Here is a 26,980-nt window from a genome sequence, read left to right as displayed (position 1 = left end):
CCTTTCAACGATTAATGGAGTGCTGTCTGGGCCACAAAAACTTCGAGACGGTCCTGTTGTACCTGGACGATGTCATCGTATATTCCAAGACTTATGAGGACCACCTGAAACACTTGGCGGAAGTGTTCGAAGCTCTGGCAAACTACGGCCTAAAGGTAAAACCCTCCAAGTGTCACCTCCTAAAACCAAAGGTGCAGTACCTGGGACACGTGGTGAGCGCTGACGGAGTGGCTCCCGACCCTGATAAGATCACCGCAATTAAGGAATGGCCAAGTCCCTCCAGTGTAAAGGAAGTGCGGCAGTTCCTCGGGTTGGTAGGATATTACCGCAGATTCATCCCCGGTTTCACCAAAAAGGCAGCTCCTATGCAGGACCTCCTGATAGGCCAGTCCCGGAAGGCCAAGAACCAGAAGCCGCCCTTCAAATGGGAGAAGTTAGAAGAAGAGTCCTTCCGCCAGCTGAAGATGGCCCTCACGGGGGATGAAATCCTGGCGTACCCTGATTACAGCCAGCCCTTTATCCTCTACACCGACGCAAGTAACATCGGGCTAGGAGCCGTACTGTCCCAGATCCAGCAGGGGAAAGAACGAGTAATCGCTTACGCCAGTCGAAAACTGCGACCCACCGAAAGAAACCCTGAGAATTACAGCTCATTTAAGCTAGAGTTCCTGGCAGTGGTGTGGGCAGTCACCGAACGCTTTAAGCACTACCTCGCTTCTTCCCGGTTCACCGTGTACACGGATAACAACCCGTTGACACACCTGGACACGGCAAGACTCGGTGCCCTAGAGCAGAGGTGGATGGCCCGTCTGTCCAACTATGAGTTCACAATCAAATACCGGGCAGGACGCTCCAATACCAACGCGGACGCCCTGTCCAGGATGCCAAACCTACCGGACGTAGGAGAAGATCCAGAGGGACTGGAAGAAGTCGAACTCCCCGCGTTCCACCGTCATGGGACTATCCAGTATTCCCATCGGGTAAGGAGTAAGCAAGCCGCTACGTTTAACCCCTTGCCTCACTACAACTGGGAGGAAACGCAAGACAGTGACCCTGCCGTCCGACTGGTGAAGGAGATGCTGACTCGGCCAGAGGCTCGCCTTGACCCAGACGCTCCGGAGGAAGCCAAACAACTGTGGGCTGAGAAGAGTCGACTGTTCCTTTACAAGGGGAAGTTGTGCCGCAGAATGGTTAACTCCCGGACGCATGAACTAATCTGGCAAGTAGTGGTGCCACGAAGAGACGCAGCCATGGTGATGGAGGCATACCACGACGGGGCTGGACACTTCGGATGGAAGAAGCTGGAGTTCCTGCTGCGCGGGAGGTTCCACTGGGTAGGCATGAGGGGGACCATCGAGAGGTGGTGCAGAGACTGTGGCCCGTGCAACCTAAGAAGGAAGGATCGTGCCAGCCAGAAGACCCCCCTTCAGTCCATCGTCACCAAGCAGCCGTTGGAACTGGTAGCCTTGGATCATGTAAAACTGACCCCAAGCAGAAGTGGCTACGTCTACGCGTTAACCATTGTGGATCATTACTCCCGGTTCTTGGTTGTCGTCCCCGTTAAGGACTTAACAGCTCAAACAGCAGCTAGAGCCTTCCAGCAGCACTTCTGCCGTCCACACGGGTACCCGGACCAAGTGCTGACGGACCAGGGACCTGCCTTTGAAGCGGAGGTCTTCCAGGAATTCTGCAATCTGTATGGCTGCCGGAAGATAAGGACGACACCCTATCATCCGCAAACTAATGGACTTTGTGAGAAAATGAACCAGGTGGTAATGGATCTTCTGAAAACGTTGCCCCTGGAAGAACGCAGTCTGTGGCCTGAGAAGCTGCCCGACCTGGTGGACCTATACAACTACATCCCTGTAGGTTCCACCAACTGTACCCCGGCTTACCTAATGAGGGCAAGGCCTGGTAAGCTACCTGTTGACCTGGAGATGGGAGTCCTGACACCCGAGGACACTTCACCGGAAGCAGACTGGGACACAGAGAGGCAGCAGCAGTACCGGAAAGTACAGGAGAGCGTGGAGCGAAGTCTCTGTATCGCTAGGGAAAGACAAGAGAAAACTTACAACCAGTATGCTCCCGCTGTTCCCCTGGTACCCGGAGAGCAGGTCTTGGAGAGGAAGAGACGGCTCCACAAGTTGGACGACCAGTGGGAGAAGGACCCGTACACAGTACTGCCCTCAAGCCACGACAACCCAAAGGTTTGTACCATCAGTAAAGACGGAGGGGAAACCACAGCCATTGTATCCCGGGATCACCTGAAGAAGTGTCCCGAACAGCTACGGAACCCAGAAGGAGAGCAAGAAAACCCTCGACCCGTAGAGGAAAGGGAAGATATGGTTAGTACTGTGCTCGGAGACTTTCCTCGGTCCTGGACTCAAGTCAATGGTGCAGTTGTGGTACCCGTCCTCACGTTCCTCCAACCAGCATCCCAAGTGCCTACGGAGCAACAGGTAGAGCTGGAAGAGCAGCCGGTCCAGGAGGCAGCAGACTCCACACAAGCAGAACAGGAGGATCAACCCTCTGCTCATAGTGAGCCTGCCGTACCCCTAGTGAGCCAAAGAGCCCGTAAACAGCTGCCCAGTTTACCCTTGACAGCTCCTACACCCTGTAGTTCAGGGCCAGACAGTCAGCTCCGTAGGTCCACTAGGGCCACTAGAGGCCAGTTACCCGCACGTTGGAGGATTTGAAGTGTTTAAATTGTTTTATTGAGGTCACCTGTCTGTTACTTGTAAATAATTATGTGTTTCTAGTTATTTTTAGGAGTCCTTGGTGGATTTACTGGGAATCCTTGTACAATTAGTTGGAGCGTAACCCAGGATGGACTAAAAGACTGTTAAGGACTCGGGGCAGGACAGACCCCTACCTGGTTACGTCTCCCTGTTTTTGGTGAAATGGACACCTTGTTTTTCTTCAAAACTGCACCCGGTTGCGGACACGCCGTAACCATCTTTATGTGTTTTTCTTATTGTATTATTATTGTTTATACCTTGTTATGTTTTTCTAAAAATATGTTTAGTCCCGGAGTACTAAATTTCACTAGGGGGGAATGTGACACCCCAGGGGTCTGGTTGCCACAGTGATAGAGATATTACGTCTGATAGCAGGTGGGAGGTCTCTTGGTCAGGGATCCTATGCATGCCACACCTCCTGCCCAGTCCTGGGAGGGGAAGAACTTCCCCTATATAAAACTAGGGCTGAGGCAGGGTTAGTGAGTAGAGAAGAAGTAGAGACAGAGAAGAGAAGCAGATATAGGAAAAGAACATCAGGAGCTCTGTGGGAGCAGTGCTATGGGGAGTCAGGGGCTGGCAGCTGCAGAGCTCGCCCTGACTGAGAAGCTATCGCCGGACCCGGAGTCCGAGGCTGTGGGGACTGGTCCTTGCCCAGCAGCAGAGGCCGCCCGGCAGGGGATTTCGGGTCCTCTGGCCAGGAGACCCGAAGGCACGGTCACACGCGTGGGACCAGCACCGCCGTCGTGGAGCGGACGCCACTAGAAGGCCCCGAGTCACCGGCCATACAGGTGAGCACCACACGGTACACTCAGGGACGTGGGCTACTTATACCCGCCTCTAGCAAGGTAGCCAGAAGAGTACAGTCAGTTTGGGAGGCCTACAACTCCGCCTGGCCAGGGGAGATCCCATCTGCTCAAGGACTGACCAGGCCCCGATCGCTAGCCAGTACTCCGGGAGGGTCTATCTTTATCACCAGTAAAGACCCTGAACTACACCGCATCGTCTCTGAGTGATTCCTGCTACCCCCATCATCCACGTCGGCTGCCCTGAGGCCATACCCCTCCCGTTGGGGGTGATACTACCACTCTGCACAATCCTACCACCGGCCTCAGCGGTCTGCCCTGCAGCGGCAGCTCCTTCGCTGCATTCAACGGGTGGCGTAGTCGTCCAACATCTACCGCTAATACAACGCCACTTAGTCTGACTCCCTGGGCACGGACCGGGTCACCGCCACGAGACTACAACCCTCAACAGATCCGGCTCCGGGTAAGCTCCTGCATGCGCAACGCTGTGCGAAACAGGCCCAGGGGTGCGTCACAATGACCCTAAGCACACAGCTAAAATAACAAAGGAGTGGCTTCAGAACAACTCTGTGACCATTCTTGACTGGCCCAGCCAGAATCCTGACCTAAACCCAATTGAGCATCTCTGGAGAGACCTGAAAATGGCTGTCCACCAACGTTCACCATCGAAGCTGACGGAAATGGAGAGGATCTGCAAGGAAGAATGGCAGAGGATCCCCAAATCCTGGTGTAAAAAACTTGTTGCATCATTTCCAAGAAGACTCATGACTGTACTAGCTCAAAAGGGTGCTTCTACTAAATACTGAGCAAAGGGTCTGAATACTTATGACCATGTGATATTTCGGTTTTTCTTTTTTAATAAATTGGCAAAAAGTTATACATTTTTGTTTTTTTTCAGTCGAGATGGGGTGCAGAGTGTACTTTAATGAAAGAAAAAGTGAACGTTTTAGAATTTACCAAATGGCTGCAATGAAACAAAGAGTGAAAAATTTAAAGGGGTCGGAATACTTTCCGTACCCACTGTATATAATGCAATGATGGCTGATAGAGCATGGGAAAGCTTCTTTTCTGATGGAAGAGCTGATGGACTGATCTTCTGGTCACCGGCTGCTCCATCAGCAATCATTTTATAGCTATAGGAGTAGAGGAAGCTATATAATAAGAGATGGCACCATATATAACTAGAGAAGATGGCACGTAATAAGGGACGGTGTTATACATAATAAAAGCGGAAACTATGTAACTAAGGATGGCGCTATACATAATAAGTGAGTACACTATATACTAAGGGATAGTGCTATACATAATAAGGCTACATTCCTGTATCTGTTTGCAGTGTCGGTGTGCTGCCCTGTTTTACAGACGCATTGAGCATGTCCTATTCTAATCCTCAAAATCGGATCAGAACAGAATATTCTCTGATCCTCACAGATCTCATTCTCAGATCCGTGATTTTCACAAAAGTGTGAATGGACCTATAAAACTCTACGAGTCCATGTGCCATCCAATAAAAAAAATCTGGCAGCTCACAGACATTTCACACAAATGTGAGAATGCGGCCTAAGGCTATGTGCCCACATAGCAGATTTGATGCTGAGTGTTTTTGCCTCTTTCTGGCAGAAAAAAACGCATGCAGATTTACATGCGTTTTTTTCTGCCAGAGAGAAGCATTTTTTCAGCGTTTTTACATGCGTTTTCGCATGCGTTTTTTCAAGCACTTTTCCAAGCGATTTTGAGCACCATTTGGCAAAGTGCTTGACAAGTTGGTCACACAATATAAATCCATGCAACCGGCATGGATTTATATTGTGTGACCAACGTAGATGCTTTAAATAGTGCATCTATAGTAAAAAAAAAGAAAGAATTAAAATGTAAAAAAAAAAAAACCCTGTATACTCATCTCTTTGGTCTCCTCCCGGCGGCTATCCTCTCTCCTCGGCGTCCCGCGGTGTACTGGAAGGACCTGCGGTAATGTCATTTAGTCAGCTGATGATCACGCGACCATCACCTGACTGCTGACGTCAGCGGTCGCATGACCATCAGCTGACTAAATGACGTCACCTCAGGTCCTGCAAGTACACCGCGGGACGCCGAGGAGAGAGGACGTGGCGGGGAGAAGACCGGAGAGATGAGTATACAGGTTGTTTTTATTTCTTTTTTTCACCGCGTGGTAGCCGGGATGAAGAGGAGTTGTAGTCTCCTCTTCATCCCGGGTACCACATGTACCGCAATTACGCTGCAAATTCGCGGCCATTGAATTTAATTGAAACACAGCAGATCCACATATACCTGTGGGTTTGCTGCGTTTCAATGTTCCTCAATGGCCGTGAATTTGAGGCGTAATTGCGGTAGAAATGGTCATGCTGCGTTTTGCAACGCAATGCGAATTAGACGCGCTAATTAGCTTTGCATTGGCAGACGGTTTTACAAGCGTTTTTGCGGCCGTAAAAACGCCGCAAAAACGCTACAAAAACGCTAAGTGGGCACATAGCCTAAGGGATTTTACAGATAACGTTATCACTACAAGTCACACAGTGGAGATACAGAATAATATTTACATCTACAATCATGGCCAAAAGTTTTGAGAATGACACCAAAATTATATTTTCACATGATCTGCTGGCCTCTGGTTTTTATTAGTGTTTGTCTGATGTTTATATCACATACAAAAATATGATTGCAATTATATTTTTGTGAGTACCAATAGGTTATATTGACAGTTAGAATGAGTTAATGCAGCAAGTCAATATTTGCAGTGTTGCCTCTTCTTCTTCAAGACCTCTGTAATTCTCCCTGGCATGCTCTCAATCAACTTTTGGACCAAATCCTGACTGATAGCAGTCCATTCTTGCATAATCAATGCTTGCATTTTGCCAGAATTTGTTGATTTTTGTTTGTCCACCCGTCTCTTGATGATTGACCACAAGTTTTCAATGGTATTAAGATCTGGGGAGTTTCCAGGCCATGGACCCAAAATCTCTATGTTTTGTTCCATGAGCCATTTAGTTATCACCTTTGCTTTATGGCAAGGTGCTCCATCATGCTGGAAAAGCTCTTGGAGGACATTCTGGTACCATTCTTTATTCATGGCTGTGTTTTTAGGCAAGACTGCGAGTGAGCCGATTCCCTTGGCTGAGAAGCAACCCCACACATGAATGGTTTCAGGATGCTTTACAGTTGGCATGAGACAAGACTGGTGGTAGCGCTCACCTCTTCTTCTCCGAATAAGCTGTTTTCCAGATGTCCCAAACAATCGAAAAGGGGATTCATCAGAGAAAATGACTTTGCCCCAGTCCTCAGCAGTCCACTCCCTGTACCTTTTGGAGAATATCAGTCGGTTCCTGATGTTTTTTCTGGAGAGTAGTGGCTTCTTTGCTGCCCTCCTTGAAAGCAGCCCTTGCTCAAAGAGTCTCCGCCTCACAGTGCGTGCAGAAGCACTCACACCAGCCTGCTGCCATTCCTGAGCAAGCTCGGCACTGCTGGTAGTCCGATCCCGCAGCTGAAACAGTTTTAAGATACGGTCCTGGCGCTTGCTGGTCTTTCTTGGGCGCCCTGGAGCCTTTTTGACAACAATGGAAGCTCTCTCCTTGAAGTTCTTGATGATGCGATAGATTGTTGACTGAGGTCAAATCTTTGTAGCTGCGATACTCTTCCCTGTTAGGCCATTTTTGTGCAGTGCAATGATGACTGCACGTGTTTCTTTAGAGATAACCATGGTTAACTGAAGAGAAACAATAATACCAAGAACCAGCCTCCTTTTAAAGTGTCCAGTGATGTCATTCTTACTTAATCATGACTGATTGATCGCCAGCCCTGTCCTCATCAACACCCACACCTGTGTTAATGGATCAATCACTAAAACGATGTTAGCTGCTCCTTTTAAGGCAGGACTGCAATGATGTTGAAATGTGTTTTTGGGGGTTAAAGTTAATTTTCTGGGCAAATATTGACTTTGCAAGTACAGCAATTGATGTTAAGCTGATCACTCTTTGACATTCAGGAGTATATGCAAATTGCCATTACAAAAAATGAAGCAGTAAACTTTGGAAAAATTACTATTTGTCTCATTCTCAATACTTTTGCCCATGACTATAGGCACTTACCACTGACGTCTCATCTGATTAGAGTCAGTTTCTCCTGCTTTTTCTCCATCTGGTAAGACCTTCATGTCCACATCTCCCAGCCACGTCTCGTCTTGTCACGATGATCTCCAGCCTAGAAAATAACAAGGTCACATATATTTTATATATACATGTGTTTCAACCGCACTGCGCCTCTGAATACAGATATGTACCCCACCATTAATATACTATTAGTCATGTACCAATCAAAATATAAAGTGATAAGCAGCACTGTGCCCCCCATTAACTATAATCTCCGCCGCCCAATAATATAAATTATTCGGTCTCTGTGACGCTCCCCAATTAACTGTAACCCTATGTGCACATGGGACAAGCCAAGTGAATGAGATCCCTGAAGTCCCATGCACACGTTGTTTATTTTTTCCTTGCAGATTTGCAGCAGATTAAAATCTGCATAATATCAATTCTTGCATCGTTTTTCGCCCGTACAAATGAGTGGAGGGAAATATGCAACAAAAGCATGTAAAAAAGGTGGCAAAAATATATTTTACGTTCTTCCTGCCAACATATTAGGACATGAAGCAGAATTTTCTCCTGCAAATCTTGAATGTGTGAACATAGCCTTAGTCCCTTTCCTGTGTCCCCCCCCCATTCATTATAAGTACTTGATAGCATCATAATGAATTTGGGGGGTGGGAGAAGACATCATCAGATACTGAGCATCCTCCGTCACCTTCTAATTCATTATAAGTCCCTGACAGCATCTTCTCCCACCTTGCAATTCATTATAAAGTGTCCTATCCACCTTACCCCCATCATTTCTCTCCCTCACCACCCCCATCATTGTTCTCCCACACTACACCTCAGTGTCCTTTCCCCCACCACCTCCATCATTTCTCTCCCCTGCCATCTCCATCATTTCTCTCCTCCACCACCCCGATCATTGCTCTCCCCCACTACCCCATCGTTGCTCATCCTCACCACCCCATCATTGCTGATCCTCACCACCCTCATCATTGCTCTCTCCCACCACCCTCATCATTGCTCATCCTCACCACCCCCATCATTGCTCATCCTCACCACCCCATCATTGCTCATCCTCACCACCCCCATAATTGTTCATTCTAACCACTCCCAACATTGCTCTCCCCAGTGTATTGGATATAAAAAAAACACTCTTATCTCTCTGCAAGTTCCCCTGCAGCATTGTTGTCTCCGGCAACATCCTCCCTGATACAAGCCTGCGCTGCATGATGACGTCATCAAGCTGTGCGTGGCTGTATGAGGGAGGAAACACCAGGCAGGAAGCAGAGGACGAATCCCTCAGCTCTGCTGCTATTGTCTTCCTGTCAGCAGCGGAGCTGAGGGATCACTCCCTGCAAGCCGCATACAGTGGGTACAAAAAGTATTCAGACCTCTTTAAATTTTTCACTCTTTGTTTCATTGCAGCCATTTGGTAAACTCTAAAAAGTAATTTTTTTTTCTCATTAAAGTATATTCTGCACTGAAAAAAAAACAGAAATGTAGAAATTTTTGCAAATTTATTAAAAAAGAAAAACTGAAATATCACATGGTGATATTGAAAACACAAAGGTCATTATCTCAGTAAATTAAACTAATTATCAAAAAACACCTGCAAAGACTTCCTAAGCATTTAAAAAGGTCCCTTAGTCTGTTTCTGTAGGCTCCACAATCATGGGGAAGACTGCTGACTTGACAGATGTCCAGAAGGCAGTCATTGATACATTCCACAAAAACCCAGAGTTCCAATTTTCATTTGGAAATCTTGGTCCCAGAGTCTGGAGGAAGAGTGGAGAGGCACGCAATCCAAGCTGCTTGAGGTCTAGTGTGAAGTTTCCACAATCAGTGATGGTTTGGGGAGCCATGTCATCTGCTGGTGTAGGTCCACTGTGTTTTATCAAGGCCAAAGTCAGCGCAGCTGTCTACCAGGAAATTTTAGAGCACTTCATGCTTCCCTCTGCCGACAAGCTTTTTGGAGATGGAAATTTCATTCTCCAGCAGGACTTGGCACCTGTCCACACTGTCAAAAGTACCAATACCTGATTTAAAAACAACAGTATCACTGTGCTTGATTGGCCAGCAAACTCGCATGACCTTAACACCATAGAGAATCTATGGGGTATTGTCAAGAGGAAGATGAGAGACACCAGATCAACAATGCAGACGAGCTGAAGGCTGCTATCAAAGCAACCTGGGCTTCCATAACACCTCAGCAGTGCCACAGACTGATCGCCTCCATGCCACGCCGCATTGATGCAGTAATTGATGCAAAGGAGCCCCGACCAAGTATTGAGTGCATGTACTGAACATACATTTCAGTAGGCCAACATTTCGGATTTTAAAAACATTTTTCAAGCTGTTGTTATAAAGTATTCTAATTTACTGGGATAATGACTTTTGTGTTTTCATTGGCTGTAAGCCATAATCATCAACATTAACAGAAATAAACACTTGAAATAGATCACTCTTTGTAATGACTGTCAGACGGTATATGGAACACTTGTAAAATCAGCAGTGTATCGAATACCTATTACCCCCACTGTGTGTGTATATATATATATATAGTTATAGTCATGGCTAAAAGTGTTGGCACCCTTGAAATTGTTCCATAAAATGAAGTATTTCTCCCAGAAAATTATTGCAATTACACATGTTTTATTATACACATGTTTATTTCCTTTGTGTGTATTGGAACAATGCAAAAAACAAGAATTGCAAATTTTATATAATTTCACACAAAACCTCCAGAATGGGCCAAACAAAATTGTTGGCACCTTTCCAAAATTGTGGTTTAAACAAACTCAGTTTGTCTATTCCTTGTGGAGTATCTCAATGACTGCCTTCTGGACATCTGTCAAGTCAGCAGTCTTCCCCATGATTGTGGAGCCTACTGAAACAGACTAAGGGACCTTTTTAAACACATAGGAAGCCTTTGCAGGTGTTTTTTGTTAATTATTCTAATTTACTGAGATAATGACTGTTGTGTTTTCATTGGCTGTAAGCCATAATCATCAACATTAACAGAAATAAACACTTGAAATAGATCACTCTGTTTGTAATGACTCTATATAATGTAGGAGTTTCACTTTTTGTAGTGAAGAACTGAAATAAATAAACTTTTTGATGAGATTCTAATTTAGTGAGAAGCACGTGTGTGTGTGTGTATATATTTGTTAGTAGTATGTTGTGTTAGTACCATATTACCACAGGCAAAATAAAATGCCACCTAGGGCACTTGACCAGTCATAGTCAGCACTTCTGCTACACCTATGCACTCTCTCTCTAACTCCATATATTTTTTCTAGCCTGTTGGCTACTATACAGCTACTATACAGTGAATAACATACTGCTGGATATATCGGGGCTATTTGCCAAGTGTCTATTTGTCAGAATTTGATCCCTACCATCTAGGGAATGAAACTGCACAACTTTTTTTTTTTTCTCCTAAATTCAAAGAATTTTGCTAACAGTGCAATAAGCATTACTATGCAGAATTACGGGGGAGATAAAAGAGACCCCTTTATGTGTGTGCAGTTTTGACCATTTCATAGCACAGACAATGTATCTTTAAAAAAAAAAAAGTCTGCATCTGCAAATCCCATTAGATGCGGATATAAGGTTACTGATGATTAATAGTAGCCCTGGTTTGCTTTGGTTGGAGGGATGCAATGTGTGTCGTTAACCCCTCCCTCGCCTCTCTCATATTTCACTTCACAAACTTGTCACTCTCTCTCCCTGCATAGTATTTAAACAGTGGATCTGCCCCCCTTTGGATATACAGTACAACACAGTTTTTAGGCACAATACTATACAGCCTGTCAGTCTGGCCAGCACACGTGTACAGAGAAGATGCTTGTGTCTTGTGAATGAAGGACTGCTCTCTGTAGATTTCAGCTTCGGAAGCCAAGAAATTTAAAGTTCCTGAAAAAGAAACTTCTCGGAGGAGCTGGACATTTATTGGTGGCCTTGTGCAAGTGACCGACCCAACGCTTTTACCAATGGATCCATCAGCAAGTAGCTGTATGAGAAGCAGTCACTCCGGCGCTCCCCTCTGGGGCTGTATGCGAAATCCGCAGGGAGATCTAAATTCAGCATCTCCCTTGCACCCCTACCAACAAGTATCATTCTTTCATCAGAAGCCGGACTATGCGGCATACTCAGATTTCTCAGCGTCATGCCTAGCGACGGCACCACACAGCTTTCCCCGAGAAGAGAGGTTGTATGCAGAACAGCACCACACATTTCATCACTCAGATTGGCACTTTCCAGCTACAGAAGCCCGGAGGCGACTGAACCCTGAACTGGGCTTAAGCTCTGGAGAAATAGAAAGCAGCAGTCCGAATCTGGTCGATGGCTCGGGATGCATCAATGAAGATTATGGGGTGTCAGGTGGAGAGTCTCAAGAGGCAGAGAAAAAGACTCAAAAGAGGAAAAAAGACATTGCAGGTAAGAGCACAGACTTATACTAAGGGGGTCAAGCTGGGGCGGACATACCATTGGTGCAACCTGGTGGCCCAAGAAGTAAGCTGTCCTCTTATCACCTCCAAAGCAGGTGGAATTGTGCATTATGATGAGTTATTGGACTGCAAAGGGCCCATACATTGTTCTTGTACAAGGGGCCTCTTCTGTCTATGTCAGCTCCTGGGGTCAAGTGCCACATAATTTGGGGAGAGAAGGCCCAAAAAGTAGATACTCATATTCCTGATGACATAATTTACATATATCTGGTTCCTACTTGGATATCAGACTTTATCTTGTATATTATTTTATGCATTTTGGACCTTTATACTCTCGTTTTTTAAATAATTTGAAAATATCATATTCCGACAACTAAAGTCCATGTTCTAGTGACATAAGTGACAGCATTACTGATATACTTTACCATAAGTCTGGGTTATACGGCTGCAGATAGAAAGTGACATTTCCTCTCGTGAGACAACTCAACTTTAGGGAACTGCATTTTGAGCAATTCAGTCATTTCAGCTAATAATAGATGTATTTCAGAAAACTGTTCGTAGTGCAATTCCCTCAGTTCTGGAGATCTCACCTACAAAAGTACAATTATATAATAGAATGGGTTAAGAGATGCTGAGCTGGATAAATGGTGACAGGACTCAAGCTGAAAACTTAGGTTGTAGAGTCTGGAGGAACAAGTGAAAGATGGAACAGGATTAAAATATGTCAAAAGTTTTAAAAAGTCTCAGCAGAGAAACGAAGACACAATCTGAAAGCAGTTGGAAGAATTTTCAGGAAATATTATTTTACTGAAAAAGACGTAGATGCTTGGAACAAATTTCCCGCAAATATAGTTGATAGATCAATAATAAGTGAATGTTACTCTGCCTGTGATAATAAATATCTATCTACCCTAAGACAAACGTAAAAGTGCAGAAAAGATGGACAAGCTGGTGCTTTTCTGTACAAATCTTCTAAGTGTAGGGTCACCAAAGGTAACCTGCTTGTAGTGGGTAGATTACACTAGTAAAATATACAAATTCACAGAATAATATAGAGGCTTCATCATACTGAATATCCAGGCAGCATTATCCAAGTACCTGTAGTCTCAACGCCAAGAGGAACAGCAGAGTCCATACCTGTGGAGGCATTATCTTCTTGCAGCTGATCTAATAACTTATGTCAATATTGGTATTTTCCTTTAATTTTTATGTCTTAGGAACCCTATGGAAATATTCTAATCAGATTTTATGGATCTATTATATATAATGTTTTACTCTAAATGGTATATAACTCCCCCATAATGCAATAATTTGCCTACATACACCATACAAGTTAATACTAGTACAATAGTATTATATACCTATATAGAGGTGATAAATACTTTTATAATAGTTATATATATACTCATAGTAGTGAAATATACTAATATAGTAGTATTATATACTTGTACAGTAGTAGTATATGCTCATAGTAGTGATATATATACTTGTACAGTAGTATTGTATACTAATGTAGTGATATATACTAGTACAGTAATATTATACCCATTTAGTAGTGATATACGCTCATATAGTAGTGATATATACTAGTACATTAATATTATACCCATTTAGTAGTGATATGCATTCATATCGTAGTGATATATACTAGTACAGTAATATTATATACCCATTTAGTGGCGATATATACTCATATAGTAGCAATATATAGTAGTACAGTAATATTATATACCCATTTAGTAGCGATATATACTCATATAGTAGCAATATATAGTAGTACGGTAATATTATATACCCATTTAGTAGTGATATATATTCATATAATAGTATTATTCAGTTATACGGACTAGTTATATAATGATGCGATAGAGTATACACTCATACAGTTGGATATAGTTTTGTGGCAATATCATGTGGTATTATGGTGTCATACATAAGGCATCACATCATAAAATGCTGACTTCCCATACAATGAGTAATTAATACAATTCTTATATGATCGAGAATAGATCACATTATTGTGGCCTTAATTTTTTGAATCTCACTCTACATTTAGTGGCCTTGATAACACTACAGTTTTTTCCCACGAGAACTTAGATTGTGATACAGTTATCATAATTAGCTGTTATTGGCGCATATGAGGTTTAACAATCATCAATTATGTGGAATAATGGAGAAATGATATTGGGATTTATAGAACAAGTTTACAAAACATGAAATATAAATATTATGAGTATATGAGATTTCTGTACGAGTATATATCACTACTATATGAGTATATAAGACTTCTATAAAAGTATGTATCCCTTCTATATTATTATATATGACTGTATAAGTATATATTACTATTGTTTTAGTATATAATTGTACTGTACGAGTATATACTGCTACTGTATGAGTATATAAGACTTCTATATAAGTATATACCACTTCTAGATGAATATATACTACTGTATAAGTATATATTACTACTGTATTAGCATATAATGATACTGTATATATCACTAATATATGATAAAATAATACTACAGCATTAGTATATGTCACTTCTATGTGAGTATATAAGACTTCTGTATAAGCATATATTACTACTGTATTAATATATGGTACTGTATGAGTGCAGTATATATCACTACTATTATGATAATGTATAATACTACTGTATTACTATATGTCACTACCATATGACACTACCCTGAGTATATATCACTACTCTGAGTATAAAATGCTATTTGCGTATACATGACTACTAAAAGAGACACTATTGCATGAGTATATATCACTATTATATGGGAGTGTAATGCTTCTGTATAAGTGTATATCATTACTATATGAACATATAATACTTCTGTTTTGAGTATATGTTACTACTGCAGTATTATATAACAAATCTGTAGCGGTATATAATATTATTTCACGGGTACATATCGCCCTGAATCATAATTTATTACTGCTGCATTATTATTTAAGTGCATCAATATATAATACTATTAAATAAGTATGCATCACTTATGTATCAGGATTCAGTACAATCAATTGTGAAAGACATCAAACTATTGAGATACCAGTGAAAATATAGGAATTGTATTACACATCTTTGGATGTATGTAGTCCAAGTATCCGTATAATAAAAACGTATAATCGTATTCTGAACATAGATATATTATTGATAATATACTGTATTCACTGTACATATGATGTGTCTGTGATAACCTCCACAGCAAATCTTGTAGCATCAACCATAGGATATCTTGCAGGTGTCACTTCAATCTCTTGGGCCCCAATGCAAAAGCTGTTGACACCACCCCCCCATATACGACACATCATTGTTAATACTGGTCTCATTAAATGGGGGCAGAGGGGCACTTTGGGACCTACAGCCTCTTGGATCCATTCTACACCCCAATAATTGAACCCCTTGCTTTACAATAACAAGAAGACCTATTCAAAAGCTTTCTATTTCAAAACTACAAAAAATGGTAAAATTATCCCTATCTACTTGAAGTTACCTTTTGCCTATTGTTGCAGTACATACAAATCTATGTCTGTCGACATCTATATTCCATATTGGTTAATATTTTTCCTGATTAAGTATTACACCAATGTCACATCTACAATTACTTCTTCTTAAAAGGACTCTAAAGTGTTAAATACTTCGGAAAAAATCTATGGAAGCGCGTGTGATACTATAAATTAGTAATCTCATATATGATATGTCGTGTAGACCTCAGTGTACATGGACATGGCACATATTGGGTAGCAAGGCCCTCATGTCCATGTGCTAGCAGCTGTTGTCTCCAACATCAATGTATGTGGACATAAAATCCATGAATTAATCTGAATTCTACATCCCGGGAATTATAATGTATGTACCATTGTATACATTAGTGTAAATGGTGTCATCTGTGCAGAGGTTAATAGGAAATAAGCCGGCCCTTAAAAAAACATTTTCTCTTCACAGTCAATTACACTCAAGTTGGCAAAAGCTGTTAGGCAAATCTGTGAAGCCATTAAATCACTAGTCTGGACACATCAAAGCTGACCCTATATCTACTGATACAGATGCTTCAGGAAGGCAACTGTTTCCAAACTGGTGCATTCTAGGAAATGTCTTACTTCCATTGTATGAGATGTCTACTGGTAAGACATACTATGTGGTCACCTCTGGGGAAAAATTACAATATCCTGTCCAAGAATGACTCAAGAGTCCTTTAATTTTGGGAACTGAAATTGAAAAATACCTTAAATTGGCGATCTCCATCTGTTACAGAGCTACAACTACCAAAATGCTGGAGTTGCAGCTCTGAAGATGGCTGGAGACCACTACTATAAAGGGTTGTATTTAATCATGAGGTACCTCTAGTCCCTAATATAATTTTGTCTGAAGATTTAATTTTACAAGTTACAAGAGAAATAGACGTAGTTTAGCAGCCACCCCCTCCATATAGAGCAGATACAAATGTAGATTGCTATAAATGTATCTAATCTATAGTAACATCAAAATCATGTATCATATTCATATCTCACTCCATTATGGGCATTGGATCATCTGAAGATTAGAATGTGGATTTCAATCTTCTTTGACACCTAGTATAACTACTATTGTTCCTCTATTTACTGCAATGCTGCAAAATATTTTACTTGCTCCTGCTCTAACATATTTACATAGCTACATAGTTTATGAGATTGAAAAAAGACATGTCCAAAAAATTCAACTTGGGGATGGTAAGGATAAAAGGAAGGGTTATATGTACAACCACAATGGATGGTCTGTTCCGCCCCAGAAGAACTAATCTTCCCCACTGATCCCAATTGTCGATCCACTATACTAAACATTAAGAAAAAAAATTGACACATTTACATATGCTTTTATGCTATTTTTCTCTATAAAAGCATCTAAACCTTTTTTGAAACCATCAATGGTTCCCATTATGACCATTTCCTGAGGTAAACTATTCCACAGATGAATAGTTCTTATGGTAAAGAAAACTTGTCTCCTCTGGAGATTGAACCTGACTTTCACCAAACAGAGGGAATGCCCCTTGTCTTTTGAGGGGGGGTTTACATGAAACAACTTTTTACCATACTCTATCTTTGGAAATGCAAGAAGGAATAAGATACAATAGCAAGTTAGCAATTTGCTAAAACATTATCATATACACCACATGAGACCGGTAACTACTAATCTAATGAGCTACTAAGGATACAGCGGTCTGTATTTATGTGGCAGACTCCATATTGCTGTTTGTCAGAGACTATAGTCTGTAGATTATAAATTGAACAAAAGATCTAAGCTAATAAAAAGAACTGCTATTACAGTCATGACTGAAAGTGTTGACACCCTTAATATTTTTACAGGAAGTATTTTGTCTAGAAAATTATTGCAATTACACATGTTTTGTTATACATGTGTTTATTTCCTCTGTGTGTTTTGGAACAATACAAAAAACAGAGAGCAAAAGGCAAATTGGACATAGCCCCCAAAATGGGCCATTCAAAACTGTTGGCACCTTTCCAAAATTGTGGCTAAACAACTTTGTTTCAAGCATGTGATGCTCATTCAAATGCAAGTAACAGTTGTGGGAAGTATTGCAATCATACCTGAAACCAAGTAAAAAGGGGAGAAGTTGATTCAATCTTTGCATTGTGTGTCTGTGTGTGCCACACTAAACATGGAGAACAGAAAGAATTGTTTAAAAACATCAGCAATCTCAAGGTAACAAATCCATCTCCAAAGATTTTGATGTTCCTTTGTCCATGGTGTGCAACATAATAAAGAATTTACAACCCATGGCACTGTATCTAATCTGTCTGGATGTGGATGGCAGAAAAAAATTGATGAAAAGTTGCAACGCAGGATAGCCCGGATGGTGGATAAGCAGCCCCAATCAAGTTTCAAAGAAATTCAAGGTGTCCTGCAGGCTCAGGGTGCATTAGTGTCAGCGCAAACTATCCGTTGACATTTTAATAAAATGAAATGCTATAGCAGGAGACACAGGAGGACCCCACTGCTGACACAGAGACATAAAAAAGCTAGATTGTAATTTGCAAAAATGTACATGAGTAAGCTAAAATCCTTCTGGGAAAGTGTCTTGTGGATAGATGAGACCAAGATAGAGCTTTTTGGTAAAGCATATCATTCTACTGTTTATCAAAATTGAAATGAGGCCTACAGAGAAAAGAACACAGTACCTACAGTCAAATATGATGGAGGTTCAAAGATGTTTTGGGGCTGTTCAGCTGCCTTTGGCACTGGGTGCCTTGACTGTGTGCAAGGCATCATGAAATCTGAAGATTACCGAAGGACTTTGGGTCACAATGTTATGCCCAGTGTCAGAAAGCTGGGTTTGCGTCCTAGGTCATGGATCTTCCAGTAGGACAATGACCCCAAACATACTTCAAGAAGCACTCAGAAATGGATAAAAACAAAGTGCTAGAAAGTTGTGAAGTAGCCAGCAATGAGTCTGGATCTAAATACCATTGAATACCTGTGGAGAGATCTTAAAATTGCTGTTGGGAAAAGGCATGCTTCAAATATGAGAGACCTGGAGCAGTTTACAAAAGAGGAGTGGTCCAAAATTCCAGTCGAGAGGTGTAAGAAGCTTGTTGATGGTTATAGGAAGCGATTGATTGCAGTTATTTTTTCCAAAGCGTGTGCAACCAAATATTAAGTTGAGGGTGGCAACAATTTTGACCAGCACATTTTTGTTGTTTTTGTGAAATTATGTCCAATTTGCCTTTCTCTGTTTTTTTTGTGTTGTTCCAATACACGCAAAGGAAATAAACAGGTGTATAACAGAACATGTGGAATTGCAATAATTTTCTGGGAGAAACTTTCGGCCATGACTGTATACAGTATGTTGATAACAAATGTCTAAAATTATTTCTGTAGTTTCTCACAAATGGAGATATGTGATATAAAGAGTAAGACGTGATAATAGAGGCAGATATCTCTCAACACTTTTTTAATCATAATTCTATAATACAACCCTACAGTCAGCTTTGTCAAAGAATAACTGTTATGTTCTGCTACCAAAGCTAAGGAAAGAGAGGAGATCTGTCCCTACTATAAGACTCAGCTGAATCCCTACGATGTAACAGGGAACCTGATCCTGCGATCAGACCTGCTAAAGTCCTAATCTAGTCTGTACGGAGACCTATAGATTTGGGGAGGGAATCCCTACAAGTACTAAGGACTGGGAGGAAAATGGGACACCTCCTAACAGAAATAGTAGCAGACAGACGAACAAACAAAATAGATAGAACCTAGAGGTCCGTAGACCAAGCAAACTAACAGAGTTAGATACAGACCACAGGCTAGCTAGAAAGTAGATATACAATGAAGTCCAGCAAAGCCAGAAGGGCGGAGCAGGATTAAATAGGCCAACAAGGTCATGTGACCAGCAAAGGAAAAAAAACCTAACAGCAAGGTTCTAACAGTACCCCCCCTTCTAAGAGGATCCTCCGGATCCCCTAGGACCAGGCTTATCAGGAAATCTCCTGTGAAACGCTCTGATAAGTCTGGACGCGGAAACATCATCTGACCTCACCCAAGAGTTATCCTCGGGTCCGAAACCTTTCCAGGCCACAAGATACTGCAAAATACCTCTATACCGTCTAGAGTCAAGGATGCGAGAAATTTCATATTCCCCGTCCTCCACCACCGGAGGAACAGAGGCAGAGGCGTCACCATCTGACACAACAGCTTTTTTTAACAGAGAGACATGAAAGACCGGATTAATTCTCCAGGAGGTAGGAACCTCCAACCTAACAGCAGATTGGTTGACAACCTGAAGCACCTTAAAGGGCCCTACAAACTTGGGACCCAATTTCTTAGAAGGAATCCTCAACCGCAGATTCCTAGAGGACAACCAAACCATGTCACCAACAGCGAACAAAACCTCCTGTCGTTTCCTATCAAAGTAGTCTTTAGATTTTCTGTTGGCCTCCTGAAGATTACCACGCACATCCGTCCAAACTCTTTCCAAATCACCGGAAAAATTCTCCTCCTCAGGCACGGCAGATCCCAACTTGGAGAACGACCCAAACGACGGATGTCTCCCAGAACAACAAAAAAAAGGCGAACAACCAGCAGAAGAAGATGTATGATTGTTCAGAGCAAATTCGGCAAGTGGCAGAAACTCAGACCACCCCTCTTGATTGTCTGCCACAAAACAACGCAAGAACTGCTCAACATCCTGGTTTTTCCTTTCTGTCTGGCCATTAGATTCAGGATGATATCCGGACGAAAACGACAAATGAATTCCCAACCTGTCACAAAAGGCACGCCAAAAACGAGCCACGAACTGAGGACCCCTATCAGAAACAATGTCAGTAGGAACGCCATGAAGTCTGACAATTTCCTTGACAAAGGCCTTAGCGAGAGTTTTAGCGCAGGGCAGTTTGACGAAGGGAACCAAGTGACACATCTTGCTAAAACGGTCCACGACCACCCAGATGACAGTAAAACCCTCAGAGGGGGGAAGGTCAGTTATAAAGTCCATAGCCAAATGTGTCCAAGGAGCACTGGGGACCTCCAAAGGACAAAGCAACCCCGCAGCAGGAGTATGTGAGGACTTAGATCTAGCACATATAGTACATTGGCGCACCCACTTAATGACTTCCTTCTGCCATCCAGGCCACCAAAAACTGCGACCCACCAGTCTCTTGGTCTCAGAGATTCCGGGATGACCTGCCAACCGAGATTCGTGACACTCAACAAACAAATCTCTCCTAAAGGTCCCAGGCACAAACAACCTCCCATGAGGAGTGTTAGATGGGGCATTCTCCTGAGCTTTAAGAATCTCATCTTCCAAAACGGAGTCTAAAGCAGCTATCACAACACCTTCTTGTAAAATGTTTTCCTCTTTCTCAGCACCGACTATGGGAGAAAAACTGCGAGACAAGGCATCCGCCTTAACATTCTTAGTACCAGGGATGTAAGTAACGGAGAAATTAAACCGCGAGAAAAACAGTGCCCACCTAGCCTGACGGGCATTCAGGCGCTTGGCAGCGTCAAGATATATCAGATTTTTATGATCCGTAAGAACCTGAACGGGAAATTCCGCACCTTCCAAGAAGTGGCGCCAGTGTTCAAATGCGAGTTTAATAGCCAATAATTCCCGATTACCAATATCGTAATTCAATTCAGTCTCCGAAAATTTTTTTGAAAAAAATGCACAGGGATGTAATCCATCCCCGTTATCCTGAGACAATACTGCGCCAACCCCCACAGAGGAAGCATCAACCTCAACCAAAAACGGCCTAGTAACATCAGGCTGCATAAGGATGGGAGCAGAGGTGAACCTCTCCTTGAGATACACAAAAGCTTCAATGGCCTCAGAAGACCACTGAACCGCATCAGCACCTTTCCTGGTGAGATCAGTCAGAGGTTTGACAATACTAGAAAAATTTTTTATGAATTTTCTATAGTAATTGGCGAAACCCAAAAACCTCTGTATTGATTTCAAACCAATAGGCCTAGGCCATTCCTGCACAGCCTGAACCTTAACCGGATCCATCTCAAAACCTTTGCTGGAGATAATGTAGCCCAAAAAACTAATTCTCTGTACAGCGAACTCACATTTCTCCAGCTTAGCAAAAAGCGAATTGTCCATTAATAACTGTAATACCTCACGCACGCTCCGCCAATGAGACTCCAGATCTGGCGAATAAATCAAAATGTCATCCAAATACACAACCACATTTTTACCGATCAAAGGTCTAAGGATGTCATTAATCAGATTCTGAAAAAATGCAGGAGCATTAGTAAGACCAAAAGGCATAACCAGATTCTCAAAATGACCCACAGGAGTGTTAAAAGCAGTCTTCCATTCATCACCCTCCTTCATGCGCAACAGATTGTATGCCCCCTTAAGGTCAATTTTAGAGAACCACTTGGCCCCCAATAACTGGTTAAACAGATCAGGAATCAATGGCAGTGGGTAAGGATTGCGTACCGTAATTTTGTTAATCTCACGAAAATCCAGACAAGGACGTAAACCGCCGTCCTTTTTTTTTACAAAAAAAAATCCAACCGCCACAGGAGACTTAGAGGGCCTAATGTGACCGGCAGCCAAACTTGTCTGTATGTATTCCTCCAAAGCCTTCCTCTCAGGAATAGTAAGGTTAAATAAACGACTTTTAGGAAGAGTCGCTCCAGGGACAAATTCAATAGAACAATCATAGTCTCTATGGGGAGGCAAAACCTGCGATTCTTTCTCAGAAAAAACTCTCCAAAAATCCTGAATAGGAACAGGCAATTCTCCCCTATCCAAAGCTGCAATACGCCCGTTACAACACTTGTCATAACATTTATGGCTCCAGGATTTAATTTCACTGGTAGACCAATCCAGTACAGGATTGTGAAATTTTAACCAGGGCAAACCCAATATTACTGGAGAAGGCAAGTTATTCAACACTACCAAATCCAATTTCTCATGGTGAACACCATTAATAGTGAGAGGAAATTCACTGACCTTGAGAGTAATATTCTTCAAAGGGGAGCCATCCACAGAAACCACAGCAATGGGGGATGATAAAGGTTCAGGTTTTAAATTGAGTTTTTCCACGAATCCCCCATCAATAACATTCAGTGTAGACCCGCAATCAACAAACACCCGAAATTCCATTAATTTTTCCTGAGCAATCGTGGAAGCAGCTAAAAATATACCCTTGGAATTTAAACAGGCAATACGGGCGTGACTGACCATTTTTTTTTCTTTCTTCATACGAAGCTCACAGCTTTTAATCAAATGACCAGATTTCCCGCAATAGAAACACAAGCCTTCTGAAAAACGACGGTGTTTTTCTTGAGAGCGAGGTGCCACCGATCCAATCTCCATCGGTTCACCACTGTTAGTACACACATTATCATAACCAGAAACTGACATAGCAGAGGATTTGCTCTCATTAACCCTAGCACGCAGTCTTCTGTCCACCCGTATAGCTAATTGCATAGCCTGTTGCAAATCCTCAGGTGTAGGATAAGCAATTAGCAGGTCTTTAACCTTTTCACTGAGCCCAGCAAGAAATAGACTTTTCAGAGCAGAATCGTTCCACCCTGTTTGAGTGGACCAACGACGAAAATGTGTACAATATTTTTCCATATTACCTGATCCTTGTTTTAAACGTCTCAACTCAGTCTCAGCTGATGCCACACGGTCAGGATCATCATATAATAGTCCTAAAGCAGAAAAAAAACTATCCACTGATCTGAAGCATGTATCACTAGGTTGCAAAGAAAAGGCCCACTCCTGAGGCTCTTTGCGCAAAAGTGACATTATGAACCCTACGCGCTGGGATTCATCCCCAGAGGACTTGGGTCTCAAACGAAAATACAATAAGCAAGCATTTTTAAATGAAAAAAATTCTCGATGTTCACCAAAAAATAAATCCGGCAAACATACCTTAGGCTCCAAGAAATATGCTCCAGGACAGTTACTCACGTGCTGACGGAGCTCGGCCACTTCCAGAGAGAGTCCCTGCAGGTGTTTAGCCAAATCCTGAACCGACACCATGATGGAACAAAAAAAAATCTTTCCTTAGAGAATTTACAGGCTGGACTTACTGTTATGTTCTGCTACCAAAGCTAAGGAAAGAGAGGAGATCTGTCCCTACTATAAGACTCAGCTGAATCCCTACGATGTAACAGGGAACCTGATCCTGCGATCAGACCTGCTAAAGTCCTAATCTAGTCTGTACGGAGACCTATAGATTTGGGGAGGGAATCCCTACAAGTACTAAGGACTGGGAGGAAAATGGGACACCTCCTAACAGAAATAGTAGCAGACAGACGAGCAAACAAAATAGATAGAACCTAGAGGTCCGTAGACCAAGCAAACTAACAGAGTTAGATACAGAGCACAGGCTAGCTAGAAAGTAGATATACAATGAAGTCCAGCAAAGCCAGAAGGGCGGAGCAGGATTAAATAGGCCAACAAGGTCATGTGACCAGCAAAGGAAAAAAAACCTAACAGCAAGGTTCTAACAATAACCTGGCTGATAACAGGGAATAATCAGAAACAATTGGATAGGCTAGGCTACCAATGTGTGACTGAAAGTTTCCATGGAACCTAAAAACAAACATAAATAGCAAGTCAGCAAAGGAACATCCTGGGCATCATCTTCTTCATGGCAACCATTTATACTTCCTAAAAAGAACAGACTGATGACCTACTATAAAAAAGGATTTATCTTGAAAAAGAATGTACTTAATTCAGATATAACATAATTATTATTCATAATAATATTAATAGTAATGTTAATACTTGTATAATAGATTCTACAGCAATAATAATATTTTTATATGGTTTTCTCCAACACAACTAGCCAACTTACACCATTTTACTATTTTACTACCACTCCATTATGGTCCATTTTTGGTATTTTTTTTCTATTTACTACTCATGATCTTTTCACAGTATAATATTGCCCGCCTCTACCCACCCACATATCTGATATTATTTGTACTGATATTTTTTCTGCCATTTTAAAAGTACAAAAATCCATAAAGTTTACAATATCCTGTATTTTGTGCGTGTCCCCATATTATCGGCTAGCTATTACTTCAATACTCCCTTCCCAACCCCCTCTGCACTTGGTCCAATAAACTTCTCACAGCAGAGAAAGTGACATGACATTAGTATAACTGAGAACAGACATAACTTTCTCTGGATTTGCTTTATTACACTTGGTAAATCACAGATTACCATTAACAGGCTGTGGGAGCTTTGAGTCACATATGTGTCTTAATGGGACTTAGTGACTAAAGCTCCATTAGTGGGGTAACGTGTATTTCCACTTCCCAGACACTGTCAGTGCACAGTATGTGACATGGAGATATAATGTATGTGGAGCTCTCAAGCTTGAAACTTTACAGCTTATCTACAAAGGAAAAATATGCCCGTCCCCTCCCAATATCTCAGCATTAGGATGCATTTTTTTATTATAATGGAATTGAGCACAAAATATATTCTGGTTTTCTGGTTTCTATAATATATCTATTATTATCTATCTATTATTATGTATGTATTATCTATCTATAAGCTATCTATTTTATCTATTCTATCATTATCCCTATCTATCTATCTATCTATCTATCTGTCTATCTATCTATCTATGCATCTATAAGTTATCTATTATCCATCTATAAATCATCTATCTATCTATCTATCTATCTATCTATCTATCATTATCCATATCTATCCATCCATATATAAGTTATCTATTATCTATCTATCTATCTATCTATCTATCTATGTATCATTATCCATATATATCCATCCATCTATAAGTTATCTATTATCTATCTATCTATCTATCTATCATTATCCATATCTATCTAGCCAACCATCTATAAGTTATCTATTATCTATCTACAGTTAGGTCTTACTGAGATGTCTATTTTTCGCATACACATTCTAAGGGCTCGTGCACACGACTGTAATAATCGGACGAGTGCTATCCGTTGTTTTGACGGATAGCAGTTGTCCCCATGTTATTCTATGGGACTGTGCACGTGTCCGATTTTTTTCTTAAAAATGAGTTTATCCAAGGGAAAAAATTGTAGCATGCCTAATAAGTGGAATGCACTCTGCCATTTTAAGCTACAATGTTCCTCTGGGAAATATGAAAATTGTCTCTTCATAGAGGAAGAGGACTAGAACTCTAGTGCCACCTATTGGAAGTAGCAATACTAAAAGTCAATATTGACTCTCTAACGAGCCTTGTCACATGATTTAGGATTAAAGCCAAAATCAAAAGCTCAGAGATTGAGATTTTGGTTTTGGCTTTAATCCTAAATCATATGACAAGGCTCGTTAGAGAGTCGATATTGCCTTTTAGGATTGCTTCTACCTATAGGTGGCACTAGAGTTCCAGTCCTGTTCCTCTCTGAAGAGACAATTTGCATGTTTTGATCCAAGTCACAAATCAAAATTACCAATTCAAGTCTATGGATTCATGAAAATCACAGACAGCACGCAAATGACATCTGTTTACAGTCAGTGTGCTGTCTGAGATTAAGGTTGTAACAGATAGGAGTAGCTTTGTAGTTTTGTTTTCGTTTGATTTTAACAATGAAAAATTGCTGATGAAACTGATGGGAAAAATTGACACACGAACCAAACACTGATGAACGATGGTCCGAGTTTTTACGTATGAAAAATGTCACAAATGTCTGGATGAGGCCTTAAGGTATGTGCACACGTTAAGTATTTGTTGCAGACATTTCTGCATCAAAAACGTGTCTTTTAGCAGGAAAAACGCTGCATAAAAAATGTGCATTTTTTGACGCACTTTTTATGTTAGTTTTTGAGTCATTTTCAATGTGTTTTTTTCACATTAATTAGAAAGAGTGAAAAAGGCTGAAAGAATTGACCTACTGTAGATCTGAAACAGCTTCAAACCTGCAAGGAAAAAGTAAGCGAAATGTGCACGAGATGTCAGAAATCACTTTGTTTGAACAGTGAATGCTGCGTTTTTCATGCCAAAAATTCAGGAAAAATGTGGCAAAAACGCAAAATGTGAATATACCCTTGCACAGCTGATTATTGTATTAAGCAAATGTAATAATAATATTAATAATAGAGATATGTACTTCTAAAATTATTGTAATGGCAAAATATGTTAATGATGATTATAATGATTGTATTTGTGATTGTTCATCACATTAAAATGCAGCTTGCAGCGTAAATGTTTAGGAGGATTACAATATACACTTTTCCAGGTGCCGTACTCTAGATTTATATAGTATATTAAACATTTACTGAATCTTTCAGTTTCATAGGAGAAAAAAAAAGTTTCTTAAGTGAATATAGAAATTGATATAATTATGTGATTTCATCTCATCCTAACCATAATCATACCATCGTAAGGCA

At 41.5% G+C, this 26,980-nt stretch overlaps 1 protein-coding gene across 1 annotated transcript in view; it reads left to right on the top strand.

The window, feature by feature from the left end:
* The first annotated feature begins 11,363 nt into the window (after window positions 1-11,363).
* Window positions 11,364-26,980, top strand: part of MEOX1 (mesenchyme homeobox 1) — a 62,098-nt gene continuing 46,481 nt past the window's right edge. Inside the window, exon 1 of the mRNA XM_073681145.1 lies at window positions 11,364-12,090. Coding sequence (XP_073537246.1) covers window positions 11,643-12,090 — 448 coding nt within the window. The 5' untranslated portion in view covers window positions 11,364-11,642. The remainder of the gene's footprint in view (window positions 12,091-26,980) is intronic.

Source organism: Phyllobates terribilis, unplaced genomic scaffold (assembly GCF_046119375.1).
Source record: "Phyllobates terribilis strain yellow unplaced genomic scaffold, ASM4611937v1 Scaffold_5__5_contigs__length_657084704, whole genome shotgun sequence".
Lineage (NCBI taxonomy): Eukaryota > Metazoa > Chordata > Amphibia > Anura > Dendrobatidae > Phyllobates > Phyllobates terribilis.
The sequence above is the reverse complement of the archived record's forward strand: the minus strand, read 5'-3'. Positions and strand labels throughout refer to the sequence as shown.